The following is a 25,500-nucleotide window of genomic DNA, read 5'->3' as shown; positions in this document are numbered from 1 at the left end:
AAACTCTTCTTTGAAAAACAAAATTGTCTAAGGTTTGAAATCACCTTATACATGGGACAACACGGTATATCAAAATTTGAGTTTCTAACTGGTCATGTTAAAAGAGAAGCATTTTTAGGGACAAAACAAAAGTAGGATAGGCTTACACTGCAGTAAAAACTCATCTACATATCCCAGGTGGAGGGTTTCAAACTGTGGGAACTCCAATTCTGCCATCTTGAGTGCAGAAAAGACACCATCTTTGGTTAGAGAAGGCTGGATTCTAACTTCATGTAACCTAAAAACAAAGAGATACAGGGATGAGATCAAAGAAAGTCAAGTAAGGTTTCACTAAACTCAATGACTTCTTAATAGATTGGTTATAAAAATAGTTCTTTCCAAGAAACAACACTGTATCATAGAAGTCAACCAAACTAACCAATCTGATTTAGTGGATACAAAAGAGAAAAATCTTATTATAAATAAAAATTAGTCTGGAGGCTTATTACTGGATTTATAAGTATTTATTAGTAAAAAAGAAGAAAGGGGGCAGCTGGGTAGCTCAGTGGATTGAGAGCCAGGCCTAGAGATGGGAGGTCCTAGGTTCAAATCTGGCCTCAGCCACTTCCCAGCTGTGTGACCCTGGCAAGTCACTTGACCCCCATTGCCTACGCTTATCACCCTTCTGCCTTGGAGCCAATACACAGTATTGGCTCCAAGACAGAAGGTAAGGGTTTAAAAAAAGAAATTAGGGTTCTTAGCCCTTCTAACTTCTAGTAAACTTCAATCCTCCTTTACAGTCGGCTGAGGCTGTAGGGCTTGTCAGAGATTACCAGATAAGAAAAGAGAAAAACACCAGCCCAGATACAGTTATGGTAGCAAAGAGACGCACTATGCTTCCAGTGCTGGCTTTTCAAAGCTTTTGCTCCTTCTCCCTTTTCTTGACCAATGGCATTCAAATGTCATGTCATCTGCCCTTCCATGGCAATATCATGCCAAGCCATCAGAACATCAGACACAACACATGACTCCTTGACTCCTATGTCCCACCACTGGGGTGTCATGGGATGGAGGTATTTTACTCTACACAAGTGATCACTAGACTTCTCACACACAGCTCATAAGTGTTGGGAATTTCTGTTGGTCTGGATCTCCTATGGGAAAGCTGTTCATATTTACCCTGAGAAACCATGAAAAAAATCATCATATTTGGTGGTGCTCCTGGAAAAATCCAGTAAAACATTCCCCCTTCCTTCTAATCCAGAAAGTCACTGCTTTAGTAAGGAAGAACTGGAATAGTCTAAGCTAGTCACCCTTCATAATTTTTACAAAGCAGCTAAGTCACTGTAGGCTATTATTTATATTTTTTCCTCAGTAGCTTAAGCAGTACTTATCAAAACCTTGTGGTCAGGTTGTACTCGAAAGTTATTCCTAAGAGCCAAAATGGTATAATTTCTGAAAGGAGAAGAGAAGGCATACCTTCGAGCAGCAGTGATGATGAGGTAGCCAAGATCAACTTCAAGAGCATTCTTGCAAGCTCCCAAAACAATAGTGTGCAAATTTCTAAAACCACCTGGACAAGGCAAGGAGAGAAAGTAGAGAATTAAAAATGTGTTTTTCAATAAAATTAGTTATGGGCTCTCCATTCCTTTACCTTACATTGTTTTCATTCATTCAAGGCATTTATTAAGTTTTATGCTCAAAGCAAGGCAAAGATAAGTAAATTCTTGCCCTCAAGGAAGTTTCACATATGACTGGCATTCTTTCACTTCAATTCTTTAAGGACCATCAATTCAATATTATTGACATTGATGACAACTTTCTCCTACATTCTTAGTTAAGCTGGTCTTCATAGATTGTGGTAGCCAAAAAAAACCTTTTTAACTCTTGTGGGCAATCTTCTAGCCCAAGAAGCAAATTCTCAAATCATAATCTCAGTCTATTCCCAGACCCATACATGAAGTCCTCCTCCCTTAGTAGTGGCTGTCTAATGTAACTGTGCTATGGCATTTCAGAATGTTTAATTCTCTTTATACAGTTTTGGAGGATATGAGCAGAGTTTTAATTATTTAAAAGTATTAATCAAGTAATGACTAGGGTTCTTGTGAGCTCTTCATGTGGAATCTCAGTTCTTTGAGCTTACCACGTAGTAATCAACCTATTTAAGTCACAACACTGTAGAAAGAGTGCTAGACTTGGAATTAATTTGTAGACCTGAGTTAATCAAAACTCACATTTATTAGTCATGTGAGCAGGGTCAAGTCACTTAATCTTAGTTTCATCTGTAAATGGGGAAAATACTACTTGCATCAACTACAGGACACAGTTGTGAGGAAAGTTTGTAAAATTTAAAATAGTAAAATAACAAATGTAAGCTGTTATTTTCAATTTTGTGGTCTTAGTTTGAATCAATAATCTCTAAACACCTCTTACAGAGACTATACAGAACATTTCCTTCTCTTTAAACTGTAATCAATCATTTTTTTTTTTTTGGCGGGGTGAGGGGTGGTCTCAGAACCTGTGATTTCTTCATAAAGTACACTTTGGTGAGAAAATTGTTTTCCCTAATGCAGACCAGCAATTTCTCTACAACTTACAGTATTAGAAATTTTCCTGGTAAACAGAGAGATTTAAGTGTCTTGCCCAGAACCACATAGTCACCATAAGTCAGAGGTAAGTATTAAACCCAAGTCTTCCCGACTTGAAAAGCAGCTCTAATATTTTAATGAAAATTATTCTGAATTTTCTTTTACATTTTAGTACTATTGTTCATGTTATGATACCTATCTCTTTACTCATTTGCATCCTAAATACTTGAACTCTTGATTTCTAGTTTTATGCATAAAACTTTAAATTAAGTGCAGAATCACAACTTCTCTCTGTAAAGCTAAACGTGCTTGCCCTTTAGTTTATATGCTATCAATAAGGGGAGCATTTTAAAGTCTATTCTACATTGGTTGGTCATTGGAAATTAGGTAAGTAGGATTTCCTAATTTTTGCAAGCTGCTTATCTAGTTGATAGTACTTTTAATCCCCAACTCATTGGGTTGACCACTTATAGAAAACTAATGGGAGAATATGAAAATCAAACAAGATGGACAGGCATAAAAGAATCACAGGAGAGAGTACCACAATTAATGAAATCGAAGCGGCTGTGGAAAATTAGTCATTTTCCTGTAAGAAATTTTATTAATAATTGGCATAATGCATAACGAACATAGGATAGGAAGATGTAGGTTCTAGTTCCACTGCTGATATATACTAGTTTTGTGACCTTGGGTAAGTCACTTAAATTCTCTTTGCTCTAAGCAATTATATAATGATAAACACTGCAAAGGTTACCAATCTGTATTAGTAGTAAGTTTCTTGACGTAGGAGTTTCTTTTATCAATGAAACCACAGTTCTAATCCCTAACCATAATTTTAAAAAATTCAGTTTTGTTTGATTTTAAGTTAAAAATTTTCTCCCTAACCCTTCTTCCCTCCATCTCCCAAATGAAAAGGGAAGAAAAAAACAATCTTACAAATACACAGACTTGTAAAACAAAGTTCTGCTCTTGCCATGTTCTAAGAAAAAAGAAAAAGAAATAAAAAGAAATGGAAGAAAATATGTTTCTATCTATATTCTGAGTACATCAGTTCTTTATCTGGGATTAGATAACATGTTTCATAATGTGTCCTTTGGAATTGTGGCTGGTCCATACATTGATCAGTTACTATTCTTTCAAAGTTGATTTTAAACAAATTCTTGGGATTGTATAAATTATTCTTCTTCTGGTAATACTCACTTCATGTTGCATTAATTCATACAAGTCTTCTCATATTTTCTGACACCATCTCATCTTTTCTTTTTTTTTTTAATTTAATTTTTATTATCATGCAAAACACTTCCATATTGGTCACTGTTGGAAGAGCACACTCGAACAAAACCTAAGCCCTAAAATAAAACTGTAAATACTATGATGTGAAAGATAGTATGCTTTGATCTATATCTATCTGACTCCAACGGTTCTTTATCTAGTGGTGGATAGCATTCCAAATCATAAGTATTTCGCAATTGTCCCAGATCATTGCACTGCTGAGAGGAGCCAAGTTTTCAGTTGATCATTGTACAATATTACTGTTATTGTGCATGATGTTCCCCTGCTTCTGATTATTTCACTCTGCATCAGTTCATGCAGATCTTTCCAGTTTTTTCTGAAATCATCCATGACCAACATGAACTATAATTTGTCCAACCATTCCCCAATTACTTCAATTTCCAATTCTTTGCCACTAAAAAAAGAGTGGCAGTAAATATTTTTGTACAAGTAGAGTCTTTCCCCTTTTTCATTATCTATTTGGGATAAAGACCCCTCCAGCAGTGGTATTAATGGATCAAAGTGTATACACAGCTGTATAGTCCTTTGGGCATGGTTCCAAATTGCCCTCTAGAATGGCTGAATCAGTTTATAATCCCACCAACACTGCATTGTTGTCCCAATTTTGCCACATCCCCTCCAACATTTATCACTTTCCATTCCTGTCATATTGGCCAGTCTGATAGGTGTGTGGTGGTACTTTAGTGTTGCTTTAATTTGCATTTCTCTAATTAAGAGTGATTTAGAACATCCTTTCTCATGATTATTGATGGCTTTGATTTTTTCACCTGAAAACTGTCCGTTCAAACTTTTTGACCATTTCTCAATTGGGAAATATTCTTGTGAATTTGACTTAGTTCTCTATAATATGAGAAATTAGACCTTTATCAGAGAAATGTTATAAATTTTTTCCTCCAATTTACTGTTTCCTTTCTAATTCTGGTGAGATTAGTTTTGTTTGTACAAAAGTTTTTTAATTTAACATAATCGAAAGTATTCATCTTATAATACTATCTCTTGTTTGATCATAAATTCTTTCCTTCCCCAGAGATCTGCAAGATAAATTATTCTAAGTTCCCCTAATTTAGTTATGGTATCACTCTGTATCTAAATCATAAGTCCATTTTATAGTGTGAAAGACTGGTCTAGACCAGGGGTCAGCAACGTATGGCTCTCGAGCCATATCTGGCTCTTTTGAGGGCCAGATAATGGCTCTTTCTGCAGGAGCCATAAAGTCAATTTTTTTTCAGGCACTGTTACAGGAGTACACGCTGTGAGCACTGTACGGCTCTCATGAAATTACATTTTAAAAAATGTGGCGTTTATGGCTCTCACGGCCAAAAAGGTTGCCGACCCCTGGTCTAGACCAAGTTTCTGCTATACTGTTTTCTAATTTTCCCAGCAGTTTTTGCTAAACAGTGAGTTCTTATTCCAAAAGCTGGGGTCTTTCAGTTTATCAAACACTAGATTGCAAATGGCATTATGTATCTAATCTACTCCATTGATTTACCATTCTATTTCTTAGCCAGTACCAGGCTGTTTTGATGATTACTGCTTTATAGTATACCTTGATATATGGGGTTGATGAGCCACCTCCCTTCACATTTCATTCCTTTGATATTTTGATTTTGTTTCATTGTTTCTTGATATTTCATGAAGTCATTAATTTCCAATTGTCCAATTCTAATTTTTAAGGAATGATTGTCTTCCATGATTATCTCCTTTTTAACTTGGCCAATTCTACTTTTATTTTCTTCCATTTCTCTTCCTCATTTTTCCTCCACCTCTCTTAATTGAGTTTCAAAATCCTTTTTGAGTGCTTCCATAATCTGAGACCAATTTATATTTTTCTTTGAAGCTTTGTGTGTTTGCTTTACTTTTACTATCCCTATCTGTGTTATGCTCTTCTTTGTCGCTATAAAAATTTTCTATGGTTAGGTTTTTTTTTTTTTTTTAAATATATATTTGCTTATTTCATCAGCCTTTTCCTTAACTTTCACTTTTATCTTAAAGTGGGCTCTGTTCTTAGGGTAAAAACTTCTGTTCTTCCTCAATGTTACCTGTAGCTCTATATCTGGCTTTCTGTAAGTTTCAATTCTTCCAAGGTGGAATGATAGCCTGTGGACTAGGAACTCTGAAAGCCACCTCATACTGCTGATTCAATCACCCTTTTAGATTGCTGAGGGCTTGTAGAGCTCAGAGCACTGTGAACTACCCTATGGTGGAGTTCAAACTATAGACTCAGGCTTGGGAAGGGGCTTTTGGTCTCACTCTGGGCTTGATCAGGTCAGGAACACCACGGACTGCCTTGTCCTGGAACTGGTAACTTTGCCTTGAGCTTTGGTAAGGGATAGCTCTTCATCTGGGCTCACACAGGCCAGCATGTTAGGGCTATCTTATGCTGGGGCTTGGGGCCTTGCTCTGGGCTTACACATAAGATTGCATGCATAGATTGCCTGGCACTAAGACTCTGGACTGTACTGCAGGTTTGGGCTGGGGAGTGGAATTTTACAGGATGAGTATAGGGTTGCAATGCTTAGTCAGGATTTTAGGATCTGAATGTTGGCTTGGGCCCTGATTCAGAGTGGAATAGTAGATGTGGGTTGGAGGGGTGGGGAATAGAGAGGCTCACTGATGGCTTGTGCTGGTATTCCTTGGTGTAGCCTCCTATAGCTGTGCTCCCCTTTCAAGCTATTTTCTGCATGAAAGTTGCTTCATTCCATCTCCTTGTTGGTTCTTTCAGCCTAATATTCATTTTAGGGAGTTATTTTTAGTGGGTTGGAAAGGATTCTTATGATAGTTCAAACTTTTCTTCCTTCTTCTCTGCCATCTTGGCTCTGCCTCTCATTATTTCTTCTAGCACAATAGTATTCCATCACATTTATACTATAACTTATTAGATATTTCCCAATTAATGGACATACCCAGTTTCCAATTCTTTGAAAACACACATACACACAGCTACTACAAATACTTTTCTTCTTTGATCTCTAGAAAGTAAAGACTTACTGGCATACATACCATAGGTAAAAGGGTAAGTACAGTTTAATAGCTTGTTGTAATATCTAGCCTTATTAATAACTATCACTATCATTGCCATTATACAAAATAATTAATCAAAAATAATATTATTATAATAAATGCAAGGTGATATGACAGTACTAAACTTGGAGTTGAGAGGATTAGGGTTCAAATCCTATTGGTCCCTGACATTTATTAGCTTTGTGATTATGGGCAAGTCGATTAACTTCTCAGTACCTAGAGCCAAGACTATAAATTACAGATAAGAAGCAATTTGCATCTGTGAAGGAGTCTCAAATTGAGGAAATCAAAAGTTTTTAGCATACTGATATGATTACAACCAATACGATTTTATAATAATTTATGTTATGAAATTTATTAATTTGCTACATATACTTACTAATTGGGTCTGAATGTATCATGCCTTAACCATTTCCAACAATTTTTAATTCTTTAATGCAGTTCAGTGACAATTACTGCATTTTTATAAAATTAATCAAATTAATAAAAACTTTATAATCTTATAAACAATTATTTTACAATTATCGTTATCCTCCTGAACATATTTGATGTAATTCATGAGAGAATATGATATCTGAGTTGTGAAACCCGAGTCATGAACTCTGATAGCACAAAAACATCTCCAATAGAATTTCTAATACATATCCCCAAGACATGATTTGATGTAGCAGTAACTAAGCAACAAGTAAGAAAAGGTCTCTTGCTAAACTTCCTGTCAAATGACATAAGAGGGGTGTGATTACTAACAATTGATTCCTATCACTTTTTAAATGGTTTTTAAAACAAATGCAAAAATTCCTCAAAAGGAAATTAATTTTTCAAAGACTGCATGATACTACAGGACAAATGAAAGAACTATACCTGATCGCCAACTGTCTTCAACTACGTGTTGGATGAGACCTCCTAGGAAAGGAACTCGAACTAATTCTAATTGTTCCAAGTTTCGGGCAGAAGCTAATCCAGTTACCAATGGGACATACTTCAAAGAGTTCGTAGGCCCTGAAAAACCAAAAACGTAATGATATGACAGATGGTGGTGCTGGTGATGTCAGCATTCATATAATGCTTTATAGTCAACAATATAAGTTTTTATCCTCACAACAACCCTGGGAAATAGGTACTATTATGATCTCCACTGTATAGCTGAGGAAACTGAGGCAGACAGCAGTTAAGTAACATGCCCAGAGTTAGTATCTATGTAGGTACCTGAGGTCATATTTGAACTCAGGTTTCTCAAAAACTAAGTCTCCATCCATTGCACCAGCTACCTCCTTTTAGATAATCTTAAGATGAACAATGGAAGCTTCCTTTTTTTCAAAACTGTTTCTGTAAAATATGATCAAAAGAATTTTAAAGATCTTAAGTCCTAAGTTCTAATTCTGAAGACTAAGGAACTAAGGACCAAAAAGATTAAGTGATTTGCTCTAGGTAATGTTTTCAGCCTTGGTTTGCTGACCAAAGCTTAGGGCTCTTTTCAAATAAATGTGTGTTTCAAAATAACACGTGTGCCTCAAAATGACACAAAAGTGACTGAGTCTCCAGAACGAGATTTCTGCTAGCGGTAAATAACTGAAAGACAATGGACTAGGAATCAGAAGGCTTTGTATGTCAATCCTGGTTCTGCTATTTATTCACTAAGTGACCTTGAACAGGCACTTCTCTTGGGCCCCAATTTGCTCCCCTTCTCTATAAAATCACAATTTAGACTAGATGGTCTCTACTATCCCTTTTTGCTCTAAAATCCCTTCTCTGAAGCCAGCCAATGACAGTCCTCAATATGCAAAAGTACCTCAGTGAAATCTGAAGGCATAGCATTCTTTCTTTATTCCTTTAGCACAGTTTGCAACTGTGATGCTATACTCCTCACCACCAAGACAATGAACTAACCAAATAAGCATTTATTGAACAATCAGGTGCCAGACATTGTGCTAGCAGGATATGAGAAGTTTAAAAAGTTTATAGCTTAATATTCTGAAACAATTATCAAGCAAAACAAAGAAGAACATAAATAATCCAGTGCCAAAACATAATAGGCAGACAAATCTTGGACTAGATGAGCTATGGGATCCCTTCCAAGTATGATATGCCATGATTCTGTGACTAAAGTACTAGGGTTCAGGATTTAGAGAAGGGGCATAGTCATAAAAAACTTTGTGGAAGGGGCACTATAATTGCTTAAAGTGGAGAGGAACTTAGAAGTTATCAAGTCTAACATTTGCATTATTTAGGTAAGAAAACTGAGGACATGTAATTATGTCATTAAGAGTGCCAAGGATTTTACCATGAGTAAATGGCAAGATGAAAAAAGTCCAGTATGATTCTGAGTAGGTAAAATCAGAACCAACAGGGCTGGTGCAGGGAATAGTGAGGAAGCAGAAGGTAGCTCAGTGGATAACACCTTAGGCCTCATTCACTTACTAGCTGTGATTATGGGCAAGTTGCTTAATTTTTTTCCCCCTCTAAGCCCCCTGGAGAAGGAAATGGCATAACATTCCAGTATCTTTGCCAAGAAAACACCAGATAGCACTGACACGCTACGGTCTGTCAGGTCATGTAGAATTAGACAGTTCTGAACAACAATGATACAAATGGACTCAGAGCAGAATGAAGCATTTTTCCTCCTTTTTTCTTTTTAGAAAATGAATAATGAAGAAATCTGTCATTTGCTTTTTGAAAAAAATTTGTTTTATATTTTGTCTTCTTAACAGATAGGGGAGAAGTGGATAATTTGGAAGTGTAAATAAAATTAAACTAAATAAAGAAAATGGAGAGAAAAGGGTGAATGTTAGGTAGCAGGAAATAAGTACAGATGAGTATGACCTAGCAAGGTATGCAGAGTTATTCCACCCTGATGCCACAGCTAAGGGAGTCAGTGGAGATTTCTGAGCAGGGAGGTAACATGAGAAAAGTTTTGCTTAAAGAAGACTAATTTTAAAAATATATACATGATAGACTGGATAGAAGCAGAACAGAGTCATAAAGTTTAAGTAGAAAGCTGTTCCAGGATGAAATGATGAGAGTTTAATTCAGGGTGTTGCAGATTGGAATGAAGTATAAAGGAGAGACATGAGAGAGTTTGAGAAGATTAAATACACTTTTTCATGATTTCCCTCAGAACTTTTGTGAAGTAAAAAGAACACTGTGTTAGAATGAAGTGAGGAAATACCAGGCTCAAACCTCACTCTCACTTATTATGTTGGACCAATCATTTTAAGTCTCTGGTCCTCGGTTTCCCTTACCTGCTTAAAAAAAAGGGGATAGGGGTTGTATTAGATGATCTCTAATCATTCTTACTACCTCTAGAAGCATGAATTTATCTTTCAGAGGTAATATTTAATAGTGCATAAAATAATCAATTTAACTCAATGTGTATGAGTATATGGCAATAAATTTTGCTTTAGAATTCTTTTAATATGTGCAACTTATTATAATTCTGTCACTCAGCCATATAATCACCTGCACAGTTCCTCATGACGAAAGTGCGTAAGCTGATGCAAAGGAAATCTTTAAAAGGCTGGGGCTTGGTGAGTCTCACCCACTTCAAATAAAGGTGCCTTAGCATTGGAATACAAGGAATTTCTGGAACATTTACCCCTAGAAGAAAAAACAGTTAAGAATTAAAATCAAATCCTTTGTTCTATAAGCAAACTCAAGAATGCATTTGCTAAGTCTCCTTCAAGGAGACTTCAACATCTGCAATTCATCTAACCAATGAATATCACATACGGTCTATTTGAAATAATCCTCAAACACATGTATATACTTATTGTAAAACAGACCTTTGTTAATGATTATTCTTCTTGGTTCTTTCTCAAATTAATATGTATATCATGATTAAACAATATAGAAGGCCCTGAAGATGTAGATGAAAAGTGCCCTCGGTCCTTGCTCACTAAGTCCTCACAGCCTAATATGGTATAGAGACAAAGATATATAATATACATACAAGTAAGTATGAGATAGGATAAAATTGTTACAGGAGCAAAGAACTATTAGACATCTGGGGAGGAGATGTTATTTCATCAGTTGAAAGGAAGGAATGTTTAAGGAAGGCTTCATCTGTCCCTCACATATCCCCAACCCTCATCCCCCATTCTTGAAGGAAATCAAGATAGAAAGAAAAGCAGATTATTGTGTTTAAGGGCAAAAAGAGAAAGTGAAAGAAGGCTGCTATGATGGTAAAGTGTTTAAATTGGTGTGGATGAGGGGGATTATGGAGCAGGGAGAAAGGACTTGCTTGCACAAAGACAATGAGTAAACAACCAGATTTGAGCAATAACTAGCTCAAGTCTAACTGTTTCTTTGGTCAATCTACCATTACTAAATTGGGAAAAAATATCATTAATGCCGCCTTTTCAAACTGCCACCAAATAGAATAATCATTTAGTTGTCTGTAATACCTTTTAACATTAGGCAGATGTGACTGAGAAGTATTTTATAAATATGTCAGTGTTTTTCCATCACTATCTGGTTTAAGATAAAATAATTTAAAATAAAAATATCATCATATTGAAGAAGGGCAGTTCATGAAGCTACCCTAGCTTGATGAAAATGTCCCAGAAAACTTACTCCTTTTGTTCCATGTGAAGCAGTAGAAAAAAAAAAAACAACCACTAGTCATAAAAAAAAAATAACAAAACCACAAGTCCCAGTCCCAAGTTATTTAAATTCTAAGTTCCAGGGTTCTTATCTGTAAAACAATGACATTATGTGTGGTTGCTAAGGCTTCAGAGGCTTCCTAAGGACAATCAAATGAAAAAAATTACGAAACCATGAAGTGCTATATAAATATCAGATGTTCTCTGTATGTAAAATGGATATAATACACTCACTGTCTTGCAGGGATGGGGAGGAAAGTGTTTTGTAAATTACAGGATGTATGCTATTACTATTAATTACATATATTCACTAAACTACCTTCTGACTAAGCAAAATAGTTTCTTCTTAGAAGAGTACACTCTGAAGAAGCCACTTAGACCAGCTAACTGGTCAAAATAAAGCTTTCATCGTCAATGAATAACTTGGCATTCTGGTTTACAAAAGGGTATCTTTTAAGTTTTTGTTTTTTTAAAAAAATTTAAATTTTATTTTTTTCCAGATATTAGGTCTTTCTTAATATTTGTTTTCTTATATTTTGCAATCTGGGTTCTCTCTCTTCCTATCCCATCCCTCTCTCTAAAAAGGCAGGTAAATATGATATAGGTTGTACATTATCATCTAATACATATTTCCATGTTCATTATGTGAATAAAGACCCATATTGCTTACAGTAGAGAAAAATTCATGGAGGAAATAAAGTAAAGAATGGTATGTTTTAATATGCATTTGGACTTTGTCTATTCCTTCTTTGGCAGTGGATATACTTTTTTTTGTCATGAGTCTCTTGGGGCTGTCTTGGATCCTTGCCTTGATGATAATAGCTGTAATTACAATTGATCATCATACATTATTACTGTTACTATATACAATATTCTCCTGGTTCTCCCCACTTCACTTTGCATCTCTTCATTTAAATCTTTCCAGGTTTCTTTTGTGATCATCTTGTTTATAATTTCTTAAGATACAATAATATTCCATTACAAGTATATAACACAACTTTTTCAGCTATTTTCCAATTGATAGACATCCCTTCAGTTTCTGGTTGTTTGCCAACACAAAAAGCTGCTATAAATATTTTTTGTGCAGGTACGTTCTTTTCCCTTATCTTTAATCTCTTTGGGATACAGACCTAGTAGTGATATTACTGGGTCAAAGAACATGCACAGTTTTTTGGTGCGTTGACGATAATTCCAGATTGTTCTCCAGAATGGTGGTATCGGTTTGTAGCTCCACTAGTCTTTTAAGATTCTGTAGTGTGAATCCTCAGAGCTTCAGCAACTCAGGGTAAATTAAAGAAAATCAAATTTCTGAGTCTACAAAACTCAAGACCTGTGGGAGCTCCCACCACAATACCACCAATATGACACTAATGCATTGCTGATGGAGCTGTGAAATGAACCAACCATTCTGGAAGGTAATTTGAAATTATGCCCAAAGGGTTATGAAACAATGAATACCTTTTGATCCAGTAAAACAAGGTCTATTCAAAAAAGGGGGAAAAGATTTACTTGTAAAAAATATTTATAGGGGGAAGTTAAGTGGTTCAGTGGATTGAGAGCCAGGTCCACAGAGAGGAGGTCCTGGACTTAACCCCCATTGTCTACGCCTTACAACTCTTCTGTCTTAGAACCAATGCACAGTATTGATTCTAAGATGGAATGTAAGGTTTAAAAAAGGTATAGCACCTCTTTTTGTGGTGGCAAAGAATTTGAAATTAAAGAGATGTCTATCAACTGGGAAAGCTAAACAAATTGTGGTATAGGATGGTGATGGGATAGTATGGTGCTATAAGGAATGATGAACAGGATGATTTCAGAAAGAACTGGAAAGAACTTCCATGGAGTAATGCAGAGTGGAATAAGAAAAACTGGGAAAACATCATACACATTAACAGCAACACTGTGGAATGATCAACTGTGATTGACTTGGCTATTATTGGTAACATGATGATCCAGGCCAATTCTGAGGGACTGAGGACAAAGAATGCAATTCACCTTCAAAGTACTGTTGGAGTTAGAATGCAGATGAAAGAATATGATTTTTCAATTGTTTATTTAGGTTTATATTTTGGGATTTTGGTTTTTTAAGATCAATCACTTAGAAAAATGAATGACATGTTTGTGTAATAATACATGTATAACCCAGACCAAATCACCTGCCAGCACCAGTAGGGAGAGAGAGAGATACGTTCAATAATATAACTTCAAAAAACTTATGAGGTTAAAATGGATATGTGATTTACATATAAAGAATGATACCATAACTAAATTAAGGGAACACAGAATCACTTACATAGCAGATCTCAGAAGAAGGGAAGAATTTATGACCAAACAAGAGATAGAGAGTATTATAAGATGTAAAATGAATAATTTTTATATTAAATTAAAAAGTTTTTGTATAAATAAAATTAATCTAACCAAGATTAGAAGGGAAACAACAAACTGAAAAAAAATTATAACAAATGCCTCTGATAAAGGTCTAATTTCTCAAATTTATAAATAACTAAGTCAAATTCACAAGAATACTTCAAGCTATTTCCCAATTGACAAATGGTCAAAGAGTATGAAAAGGCAGATTTCAGATGAAAAAAATCAGAGCCATTTATAATCATATGAAAAAATGTCCTAAATCACTCTTGATTAAAGAAATGCAAATTAAAACAATGCTAAGGTACCACCATATACTTATCAAGATTAGCCAATATGACAGTAACAGAAAGTGATAAATGTTGGAGGGGATGTACCAAAATTGAGACACTAATGCATTGTTGGTGGAGTTGTGAACTGATCCAACCATTCTGGAAGGCAATTTGGAATTACACCCAAAGAGCAATAAAACTATACATACACCCTGATTCTGTAATACCACTTCTGGGTGTCTTTGCCCTAGATGCATAATGAAATGGGGAAAGGTCCTACTTGCACAAAAATATTTAATGCAGCTCTTTTTTTTGGTGGCAAAGAATTAGAAATAGAAGGGATTTCCATCAACTGGGGAACAGCTGAACAGATTGTGATATGTGTTAATAATGGAATATTACTGTGATATAAGAAATGATAAGCAAGGTGATTTCAGAAAAAGCTGGAAAGATCTGCAGGAACTGTTGCAGAGTGAAATAAGCAGAACTGGGAGAACATTGTACACAATAACAGCAATACTGGATGATAATTATCTGTGAAAACCTGGCTGCTCTCAGCAGTGCTATGATCTGGGATAATCCTGAAAGACTTATGACGAGGAATGCTATCCACCTCCAGAGAAAGAACTGTTGGAGTTGTCTTTCACAAGAGTGTATTTTTTGCTTTATTTTGGGGTTTTGATTGTATACAACTTTGCTCTTACAACAATGACCATTATGGAAGTGTTTTGCATGACAAGAAAAAAATTTTAAAAAAAATTAAGAAAACTAATGTAGGTAATAAATAAACGAATGAATGAATGAATAAACTACCACCATGAGAGGCCCAACCAGAGAACCAGTTGGCTTTCCTTACACATAAACATTAAAACATTTCTGAATTCTGTAGGCTTTAACCTCTTGAATACAACTATTTCCAGTCCAGTTACTAGTTATTAGTGTTCTCTATACCAAAATATTAATTCCACTTCGAGGGCCCATGATTTTATCAGTGGGACTAACACAGATCACAATTCTTCCTCTACACTGTATTATATGGTCTTCAGGAATTGCTACAGACAAAACTATTCATAACCTTAAGTCCAACTTTCTTGGTGATGCCATTTCTGTAACACTTAGCCAGACCTTAGATGATCTATTTCTTGGACTATACTTGAAGCCTTTCTAGTTTGGTAGAATCTGCCAGAACTTGCCTCTGGCTGGTTCAGTCTTTGAGAAATTGGGCTCAGTTCCTTATCTTAAAACAATAGAGGAGAACTTTAGGGGAATAGAATACTACTAGTTCACATTTATATGATAATAAAAATTTAAAAAGAGATTTCTTCACAATAGAGTCATAAAGGCTACATGCATGTCTGTAACTATAGTTATTGGGCAAAACTGAGGGAAAAAATTATGCTGGCCACTATGAAAAACAAGGAGAAAATAAACTTTTATTGAGTGTTGAGAAGTTGTTTGAAAGTTCCAATGACAATGCCAAGGTTTCTAATTTCATTTTTTATCAAAGTATAAGATTATCATGTTTAGAGTAAAATCTGAAGTGAGGGTCTCTTACAGCTGTCCTCAGGGTCTCAAGAAGACAAAGAGAGAGTACACACAAAACACTCGAGTGCACAAATAACACTCAGGTGCCCAAATAACTTCTAAAGCACAAATTTGTAGGAAAAAAAAAGACTTGACTATAAAGCTGAGAAGTGAGAATGAAAAGTGTTACTGTTTGAGGTTGAAAAGGTACCAAAGGAAAGCGGATACTTAGAAAGCTAGTCAATAAAAAAACTAAATTTCTGCCCAAGTTCCTTAAGAATTTTTGATATCTTTAGGAGCTAGCAGGTACTTCCTTCTTATGGAATGCCCATTTTTTGGTACTAGCAAAGGAGGATTCCAAGTGACAGCAGAAGTAACCACTCACCCACTAGATGCAAGATTTGGATTTTGGCTCCTATGGGAATTTTCAGTTTGTTTTCAGGAGGGATGGGAAAAGCTCCGTTACGATTACGAAACTTCCCCAAAATGTGAACTTGAGGCATATAAGTCCAGATGGCTTCCACCAACTCCAAATGTGATGTCTCCACACCCTGTATTATAGCACAGATAATTAGGAAAGGAACTTGGGGTTAGCATCTGAAGGTACACATTTCTCTCCTCATGGTAAAACATTAAAGCAAGTGAATTCAGAGCATTTTCCTACCTATTTCCTTGAAATCTATGACTGAAATGCAATAACTCTGGTTTTTATAGTACTTTGAATTACAAAATACTTTAAGTTCCAATCAAGATTATGCCACTACGTGGATAAATGAAGTGGGAAACCTCCCTAATCTCAGTGATCTGAAATTTTTCTAAAGAAAAGTCAACTTACTTGATGTCATACAATTAGTAAGCATCAGAGCCAGGTCTTCTGAGTCCAAGACAAACACTAAAATACAGGGCTTAATGAAATCGGCTTTCCCTAATCTAAATTCATCAGAGAACATTTCTGATCTTAAAATATGACAAATTACACACGCCCATGAGTCCAAATAGTGTAAATGCTTCCAGAAGTAAGCTGGCTTGTCGATACGTATCAGAAGGGAACTTGAATTCTAACTGACTCGGAACAGCTTCATTATGCTATGATGCTTTCCTGTAATACTCTGAAGAGTAGCAAAAGTTAACACAAAAATATCTATTAATGAACTGACTACTTATAAAACTAGTCACCTCTCAATGAGTCAGGAAGACCTGGATTGAAATTCCTTTCTGATACATATTAGCAAGTTATCTTATTTTTTCAGAGACTACTCAGTCAACCAAGACTTACATTTCAAAATAGCTGCTTAACTGTTTATGCAGAAAGGCTATTACACATTACAAAGTATTTTTGATAAATACATGTAAGAAAAGTTCTCTAGTGCATCATTTGGAGACTTTAAGGAGGATCTGAAAAAAGAATCACACAGGAGAAAGGGGTAAGGAGGGACTGTGGTCTGAACCAATGAAGAGTATACCATCATTGATTAGATCATGGAGGTAAACTGCAAAAGTACAGGGGCTATTTCATATCTGAATATTCATTATACAAGTCCTCTTCAGTTATAGGTTGAACTCTGGTTTGGTCTAGACTGGGCTTGAGGAACTTCTAGGGAGAACCAAAGCAGATAAGTGGCTATTAAGTCTTGGTTGACTAGGCCTCTGAGAAGTAAGATATATCTGAAAGAAATTTTAATCCAGGTCTTCTTGTCTCTGAAGATAGCTTTCTATTAATTATGATAAGATACTCCTCTTTGACACTTAATGCAAAAATGTTTATTAATGAACTTATAAAACTAGTCACCACTCAATATTTCTCCACTTTGTGCTAGTGTGTATCCCTGACCATGCCTTAAAATCTCTGCTGTGAAATAGCAAAAGATTAAGAGAAGTCCTTAGGAAAATGGAAAAAGCCCTTTAATATTTTCACAAAAATAACGTTCTTTATGCTCTTGCTTTGAAAAATAATGTGTAAAAATATGAAAAAAATATGTGAAAATTGGAAGCACCTAGGTGGCTCCGTGGATTGAGAGTCAAGCCCAGAGATGGAAGGTCCCAAGTTCAAATGTGACCTCAGACAAACTTTCTAGCTGTATGACCCTGGGCAAGTCACTTAACTCCCATTGCCTAGCCCTTAACACTCTTCTGCCTTAGAACCAATACACAGTACTGATTCTAAGACAGAAGGTAAGGGTTTTAAAAAAAAAGTGAAAATCCAAAAATGTGAAGTGAAAGTTGTCATATTATGTGGCCATCTCTAAAAATTAAACACCTGAACCCTCACTTGACTCTTTGTTGATTCTAACAATTAGGGTATAGTTGAAATTGTGAACATAAATTTTTTAATATGAAAAAATATGAATTCCATTTTCCAAGATAAATATTAACATCAATATTCAAGCTCTCCATTATTTACTACAAAATATTCCCTATTTTAAGTGGATCTGCATATTATTTAAATGGTCTTTTTTCTGATGCCTATTATTGAACCTAATTTCATGCTCTAAGACAGACTTTGGGAGATAGTGGAGGATAGAAGAGCCTGACCTTTCTATGATACAACGGGTCAGAGTCAGATACAATTCAATGACTGAACAACAAAATCTAATCTCATATTTAATATTTTTATAGAGAAAAAATATGACTAAGCCTAAGGCAGCTATATCCACTATTTTATGAGATTCTCCCAACAACATTGTAGGGTAGTAAGTAGTGTAGGTATTATCCCCAAATATATAACAAAGCTTGTAAGTCCTATTTATTTCAAAGATACTCATAAATATATTAGGTATGATAGACTCACCAGCAAGTTTGGGCAAGCCTGCAAGGCTTCTAACACACCAGGGATACTAAAGGCTTCGTGCCCACGAACCCGTCGCCTCTCAAGGTATCTAGGGTGAAGCCCATAGAGCTGTTCAATGTCTGGCATCTTCTTTAACAGTGTTAGAAAACTGGAATCAGTGAAGCCTAAGAAGTTTATGAGAAGTTAGAAACAAGCCATTAATGTTGTTATCTCCTAATATTTACTTCTTGACTAACTGGAAGATAAGAAGTAAGATTACATGAAAAAATGAAATATATAGGAAAAATAGGTATATCCACCCACCTCTATGTAGGTCTCTAATACATTCAGACCATTTATGCCCATATCCTTTATCCTAAAAGATTCTATTTCCCGATATGTAATATACTCACTGAATAATCACTTTTTGTCTTCTCATTGGGATATGTTCTAAAATTAATGGAAACTACCTGCCACCAAGAATAGCTTACTCTATGACTCTGAGCAAGTCCCCATTTCTGACTGTAAAATAAGGCATTTGAATCAAACAATCTCTTAGGACCTGCCCCAGTTTGAACACTTGAAGTTTCTATAGGATATCTAATACTATATTCATATCTAAAGGAACTTAATGAAATGAAGATTCTTTAAAGGAACTTAACTTTAGGGTTGGAGGGTGATTTAAGAAATCATATGGGCAGCTAGGTGGTTCAGTGGATAGAGAACCAAGCGTGAAGTAGAGGACTTGGGTTCAAATCAGGCCTCACACACTTCCTAACTATTTGACTCTGGGCAAGTCAATTAACCCCAATTGCATAGTCCTTGCTGTTCTTTTGTCTTAAAACTGAGAGTAAAATGGTAAGTACGGGTTTAAAAAAAAAAGGAAATCATGAAGTCCAGATTTTACAGATGAGAATAAGGACAAGTGAAATTAAAAGACTCATGTAAAATCACATGGTTAGCAGGAAGAGCTAAATTTGAATCCGAATTCTCTGGCTCCAAATCTAGTGCTCTTCCCATGCCCTATCACTCTGCTTTTTTACTATAATCAAAAGAATTAACTGTTTGAGGTGATTAGAAAAAGAAGGCATAGATCCTGTCTTTTTAGAATGTAGTAATTTTCACACAGCAGGAACTGAATATTGTTGAATGAATCAATGTAAGTGAATAAAAGTCAAATAACATTAAAAAGGAATATGTATCCATTTCTACTTCCAGTCACCATGAGTCAATTACTAGATAGTATTTTTTTTTTGACTACAGTACCCTGTAAAACTGCCTAAATAGCAGATCTTGATCTGCCCTCAGGGAGGAGTACCTAATGACATCAATGAAATCACAGCTTAGAAGCTGAAATAATACATGGATAAACACATTGAAGGGACACATACATACACACACTGAAAAATGTTTTTGAGATAAATTTCATTTATCTGTATAGTGATATACTGTATAGTGGTATAATGATTTATTATCGTTACTCTAATTACATTCATATGCCTACTACACTAGGTTTTTGTGAGAAAAGTATACTGGAATCTAAAATTGTAACTTAATATATTGCTTAAGAGTTTTCAAATCAAGTTCATATCAATGTTCTTATAAGATCCTCACAACAATCCTGTGTCATTGGCAGGGTAGGGATTATCATCTATATAAAGAGGCAAATGAGCTCTAGAGAAGGGATGTAATATATACAAGATTATGTGATTAATTAATGACATGGAAGGGACATTCTGACTTGTAAGTAACTTCTTACACTATGCTACCTTTGAAATATTAAATTCTAAAGTCAGAGTTTAATGGAAGTGAAAAATATGAAGTGAATAATAAGAAGGAACAACCTTGGAAAATTTCTCTAACTGTATCTAACCTACTCAAGCTCTTCTTGAGCATTCTACCACCTTTCTTAACTCTCTAAGTCATTAAAAAAAATAAACACTTATCTTCTGTCTTAGAATCAATATTAAGTACCAATTCCAAAGCAGAAGAGTGGTAAGGGCTAGGCATTGGGATTAAGTGACTTGCTCAGGGTCACATAGCTGAAAAGTATCTGAGGCCAAATTTGAACCCAGGACCTCCAGTCTCCAGACCTGGCTGAGCTACCCAGCTGCCCCTTAAGTCACTCTACTCTTTAGCTTATTTCCTAGTCTTGTGTTTCATTACTTTACATAATTCATTTTGATAACAGTAAGAGACAATTCAGATTTATACAGACATTGAAAGTTCACAAAATGCTTTACTCATGTCAACTCTGCAAAGCAAAAAGTCCAAATATTACTTTCTCTATTTGGCAGATGAAGAAACTAATGTTCAGAGGGCCACATAGCTGACTGGAATGGGAACTGAAAAATCAATTTCTACTGATTCTCAGATCAGTAGTGACTTCCACAATATAGGAGAACTAAATGGAGAGGAAGATATTATCTACTCCAAGTTAGTTAAGTCTGGTTAGAGGCTCTTTAACTGGCAAGAAGCCAAGTATTCATGAGCTTAGTTCTATCAAAGGGTTTCTAGTTTCTCTCAACAAATACAAGAAAGGCAATGACAAAACAAGTCTGGTTCTATGGCAAAGGCTGATAGGAAGACCCTGGGACTTTATAGTATACTAGCTTTCACCAAGATAGGCAAAAAGCCATCTGCTTACTCACCAAGTAAAAAATTAGCTTTCATGAATTTAAAATAAGGCAATAGATGACTAAATCTTATAGTACCACAATCTATATCCAAGGAAAAGAAAACTGAGACCAAATAATCTTGTTAGTATAAATAGGTCTGGTAATACATTGAAAGGAAGGCTAGACCTGGATTCTGATCCTACTTCTGACACTAACTCAGACATTGTGATATGGTGGGGAAAAAAGTGATATACTGGATTTTAAGCAAGAGACCTTTGAATCAAATTTGGGCTTTGTATGGCCTTGAACTAGTCTTTTTTCCCCTCTGAATCTTAGTTTCCTCATTTAATAAATGGAGAAGTTGGACTAGATGATCTCTAAAACTTCCTACAATTCCAAATTCAACATCATCAGTGTTTCGTAGCAGCCAGACCTATCCTGCATTTGCCTAGGTCAGATCAAGCCTAGCCTGGCCTGAGAATTTCCTTAGATAACATAGTCAACAAGGATCTATTAAAGCAGTGATGGGCAACCTTTTGAGCTTTTGAGTGTCAAAATTTGCCAAAAACCTAAGCATAACTCAGGTGGTGTGTCACTTCAAGAAAAAAAAATAATTTCACAATCTTTATAGTATAAATAACAAAAATGTATAAATGTAATAACTGTATTTAATAAACCAAAATAGGTAAATTAATATAGGTAAAATTGTCATCTATAGTGCACAGAGTGTTTATACTACAGTACAGCAAATATTTCATCCTTGGCATGCAGCACCATACTTTTCTGTATGCAGTCGCATGCGGCCGCATGTAATTGAAAATGGCTATGCGTGTCAGTGCTGACACGTGTGTCATAGGTTCGCCACCATCATATTAAAGGCTACTACTATGTGCAAGGCATTGTTTTTTGGTTTTTGGTTTTTTTTTTTTTTTTTTCAGTTTTCTTGGAAGAGAAATGAATAGGTAAGTGGGGTCAGGATCTGTGATTCTAGCACTGTGAGGAACTGGCATAGAAATGACCTCTACCATAACAGTTTTAGAAGTTTGTTTAGTTTTATCTAGAACACTCAGAGGGTAATAACTTGGTCATGGTCTCATGGCCAATGTTTCAAAAGCCAGGTCTTCCCAAATCCAACTCCAGTATTTTATTGACATCATATTTCCTCTTATGGACAGTGGTCATGCAAAGACAAAAATGAAACAGTTCTTTCTCTCAAATGGTTTACAATTCTGCTGAGGAAGATGGTTGCATACAACACTTGTGGAGGGTAAGTAAAGTTAGTTCTCCCATAAGGCATATTTCAAAAAATGGGAATTTGTACCAACATGACTAATATATTAATGAACATTCTGAGCAGTACCCAAATTTAAGTTTGCTTCTATGCAATTTGTTCCATGAGAAACTTTGAGAATGCAGAAAACTGTACTCGTGATAATTCACAAATCTCAACCCTTCTGACATCCACAAATTTCAGGTGCTAAAGTTAAAATGCCATGTTTATTGAAAATCTTCTGAGTAAGTGAAAATTTCAGAAAGACGTAAACCTTTAAAAGTTTGAAGACACTTTTCCCCAAGCACTTTAAATAGGTGTGGAATAAAATTCATAATGAGCGAATAGAGAAGAGTTGGAGAAGTAAACAAGTGAGGCAAATAGTAGCAACTTACTTTTATGAAGGAAGTTGGTAAAGCAGAAAAGGTCACCCTGAACTTGAACTCATTAATACAGTCTGTATTTGATGATTTCTAAGATTCCTTCCAATTGTTTTACATTAAGAAAGGAATTTCTGTGAAATATTGTTTACTGTATTCAAAACATTTCCATCACAACACACCTATAGGATAGCTTAACTACCTTATTTTACTCATTTTGTAGATGAAAAACTGAAACTAGAGAGAAAAGTCACCTATACTATATTGCCTCCCATAGTAATGAGGAACCAGAAAAAAAGACCAGTTTGTTCCAGTAAAGAGCACAAAAGATTTTCTAATATTTGAAGTTAAAAAATTAATGTTGAGGAACTAGAAAAACAATTAGGTTATAGAAATCTAAACATGAGGAATCAGAAGGAACTAGAACTTCCTAGACCAGGAATAAGAAAACCTGACACCTTATAAAGTAACAGAGCTCATCCCCTCAAAGTTACAGACATGTACAGATATGCACGCATACATACACACACATACACAAAATCTATAAACATGTATGTTAACATAGGAATAAGAGCAAATGTGATAATAAAAAAATAAAGCATTTAAAAAGGGAGAGCATTATTTTCATTTTTGTTTTAGCTCCATCTAACATGACATGTGGCCAAAGTCTATCTTTCTAAACCTTGATTTTCTCACTTGCTCAATGTGTCTCTTAATCCATTCTGTTAGCCTTGCAAGGTTATAAGAATTTGATGAAAAAAATGTGAAACTCCTTTAAAACTATAAAACATGATACAAATTCAAGATATTTGCAATATGGGTTAAGTCGATGATGGCAAACCTATGACATGAGTGTCAGTACTGACACGTGTAGCCATTTTTGATGACATGTGGCCTCATGTGGCCACATACAGAGAAATATAGGGTGTCATGAGGAAGATGAAACATTTGCTGTAGTGTAGTGTAGACACTCTGTGCACTATAGATGACAATTTTACCTATATTAATTTACCTATTTTGGTTTATTAGTTATTTATTACAATTATACATTTTTGTTATTTAAACTATAAATATCGCGAAATTATGGTTTTTTTTTTCTTGGAAGTGAAATACCACCCAAGTTATACTCGTTTTTTGGGGCAAAATTTGACACACCAAGCTCAAAGGGTTGCCCATCACTGGGTTAAGTAAAAACAACCTATAGATATAGAGAGATCATCATGAGAAAAGGTGGAGGTGGTATACTACAGGAAAATGATCATCACTGACCCTAATTGGAAAAAAACTTCTGATATAGCAGCATCAAAAGTAAGGGAAGGAAACTGGAGGAGAGTGGAGGGAATGAGCATTTTATACAGTACCCACTGAATGCCAGGCACTACTAAGTGTTTCATAAATATTATCTCATTTGATTCTCGCAGCAATCCTGGTAAATAGGTGCTATTATTATCCTCATTTTAAAGATAAAGAAACCGAAGCAAACAGAGGTTAAGCAATTTGCCAAGGGTCACATAGAAAATAAATATCTGAAGCAGGATCTGAAATCAGGTCTTCCTGACTCCAGGTCCACTGCTTTTAACCTCTGTGCTACTCAGTTATCTCAAAAATAAGGATTAATATCAAGGCTGAGATTAGAGTCTAGGCATTTGGATTTGAATATCACATCTGAAATCTAAGTTAATTTTAGTAATAAAAGATCAAACCTTCCTTTGTCTCTTATAATTTGCAAAATCTTGGGTAACTTCCTTTCTCTGGACTCAGTTTTCTTTGTACCCTTCCCAATATTTTTTTACATATCATCTTAAAAAATGTAATACCACCATCTCTGCCTCTGAATAATACTTCTATCTACTATGATAATGAAAACAATTTTTAAGAGTTAAAGGTATCATTTTTCCATATAGGAATACAATCAATTTGACCTAACTGAAGCCCTTAAAAAAATCTTTCCCCCCCTTGTTCTTGTTTATCTTTTTATGGTTCTCTTGAATTTTGTATTTGGACATCAGTTTCCTTTTAGTTCTGGTCTTTTCTTTAGGAATGCTTGGAAATCTTCTATTTTGTTAAATGCCCATACTTTCCCCTGAAAGTATATAGTCAGTTTTGATGGGTAGTTGATTCTTGGTTGCAGACCCAATTTTCTTGCCTTCTTGAATATCATATTTCAAGTCTTGCGGTCCGTTAGTGTGAAAGCTGTCAGATCCTGTGTAATCCTGATTGGGGCTCCTTGATATATGAGTTGTCTTTTTTCTGGATGCTTGCAAAATTTTTATCTCGGCCTGGAAGCTCTTGAATTTGGCTATAACATTCCTGGGGGTTGTCTTTTAGGGATTTGATGTAGGGGATGATATAAGGATTCTTACAATGTCTATTTTGCCCTCTTGTTCAAGAATATCAGGGCAGTTCTCTTGGATAATTTCTTATTATATGATGTCAAGGCTTTTATTTTTTTCCAGGCTTTCAGGTAGACCAATAATTCTCAAATTGTCTCTTCTGGATCTGTTTTCCAGGCTGGACGTCTTTTCAATGAGATATTTCAAGTTTCCTTCTATTTTTTTTTATTCTTTTGAATTTGCTTTATTAATTCTTGCTGTCTTGTGAGATCATTAGCTTCTACTTGCCCAATTCTAGTCTTTAAAAACTGATCTTCAGCTATGATCTTTCAATTTTCCATTTTGGTTTGGTCTATCCAGCTTTTTATGGCTTTCAGCAGGTTAATTCTGGTCTCCAATTTCTTTATTACTTCATTTGATTTCTGTGTCTCTTTTTCCATTTGGACAATATTGTCTTTTAAGCTATTATTTTCTTTTTGTATTACTTTAC

The 25,500-nt window shown here is 35.2% G+C and overlaps 1 protein-coding gene across 3 annotated transcripts in view; it reads right to left on the bottom strand.

Moving 5' to 3' along the window:
* FBXO38 (F-box protein 38) overlaps window positions 1–25,500 on the bottom strand; it is a 78,383-nt gene that overhangs the window by 39,232 nt on the left and 13,651 nt on the right. For all 3 annotated transcript variants that reach the window (XM_044664435.1, XM_044664436.1, XM_044664437.1), the window contains exons 3-8: window positions 18,431–18,594; window positions 16,028–16,193; window positions 10,338–10,475; window positions 7,743–7,880; window positions 1,459–1,552; window positions 147–277 (exon numbers count right to left, since the gene is read on the bottom strand). In XM_044664435.1, coding sequence (XP_044520370.1) covers window positions 147–277; window positions 1,459–1,552; window positions 7,743–7,880; window positions 10,338–10,475; window positions 16,028–16,193; window positions 18,431–18,594 — 831 coding nt within the window. The remainder of the gene's footprint in view (window positions 1–146; window positions 278–1,458; window positions 1,553–7,742; window positions 7,881–10,337; window positions 10,476–16,027; window positions 16,194–18,430; window positions 18,595–25,500) is intronic.

The sequence above is a fragment of the Gracilinanus agilis genome, chromosome 2 (assembly GCF_016433145.1).
Source record: "Gracilinanus agilis isolate LMUSP501 chromosome 2, AgileGrace, whole genome shotgun sequence".
NCBI classification, from domain to species: Eukaryota; Metazoa; Chordata; class Mammalia; order Didelphimorphia; family Didelphidae; genus Gracilinanus; species Gracilinanus agilis.
This window is presented reverse-complemented; position numbering and strand designations above follow the sequence as displayed.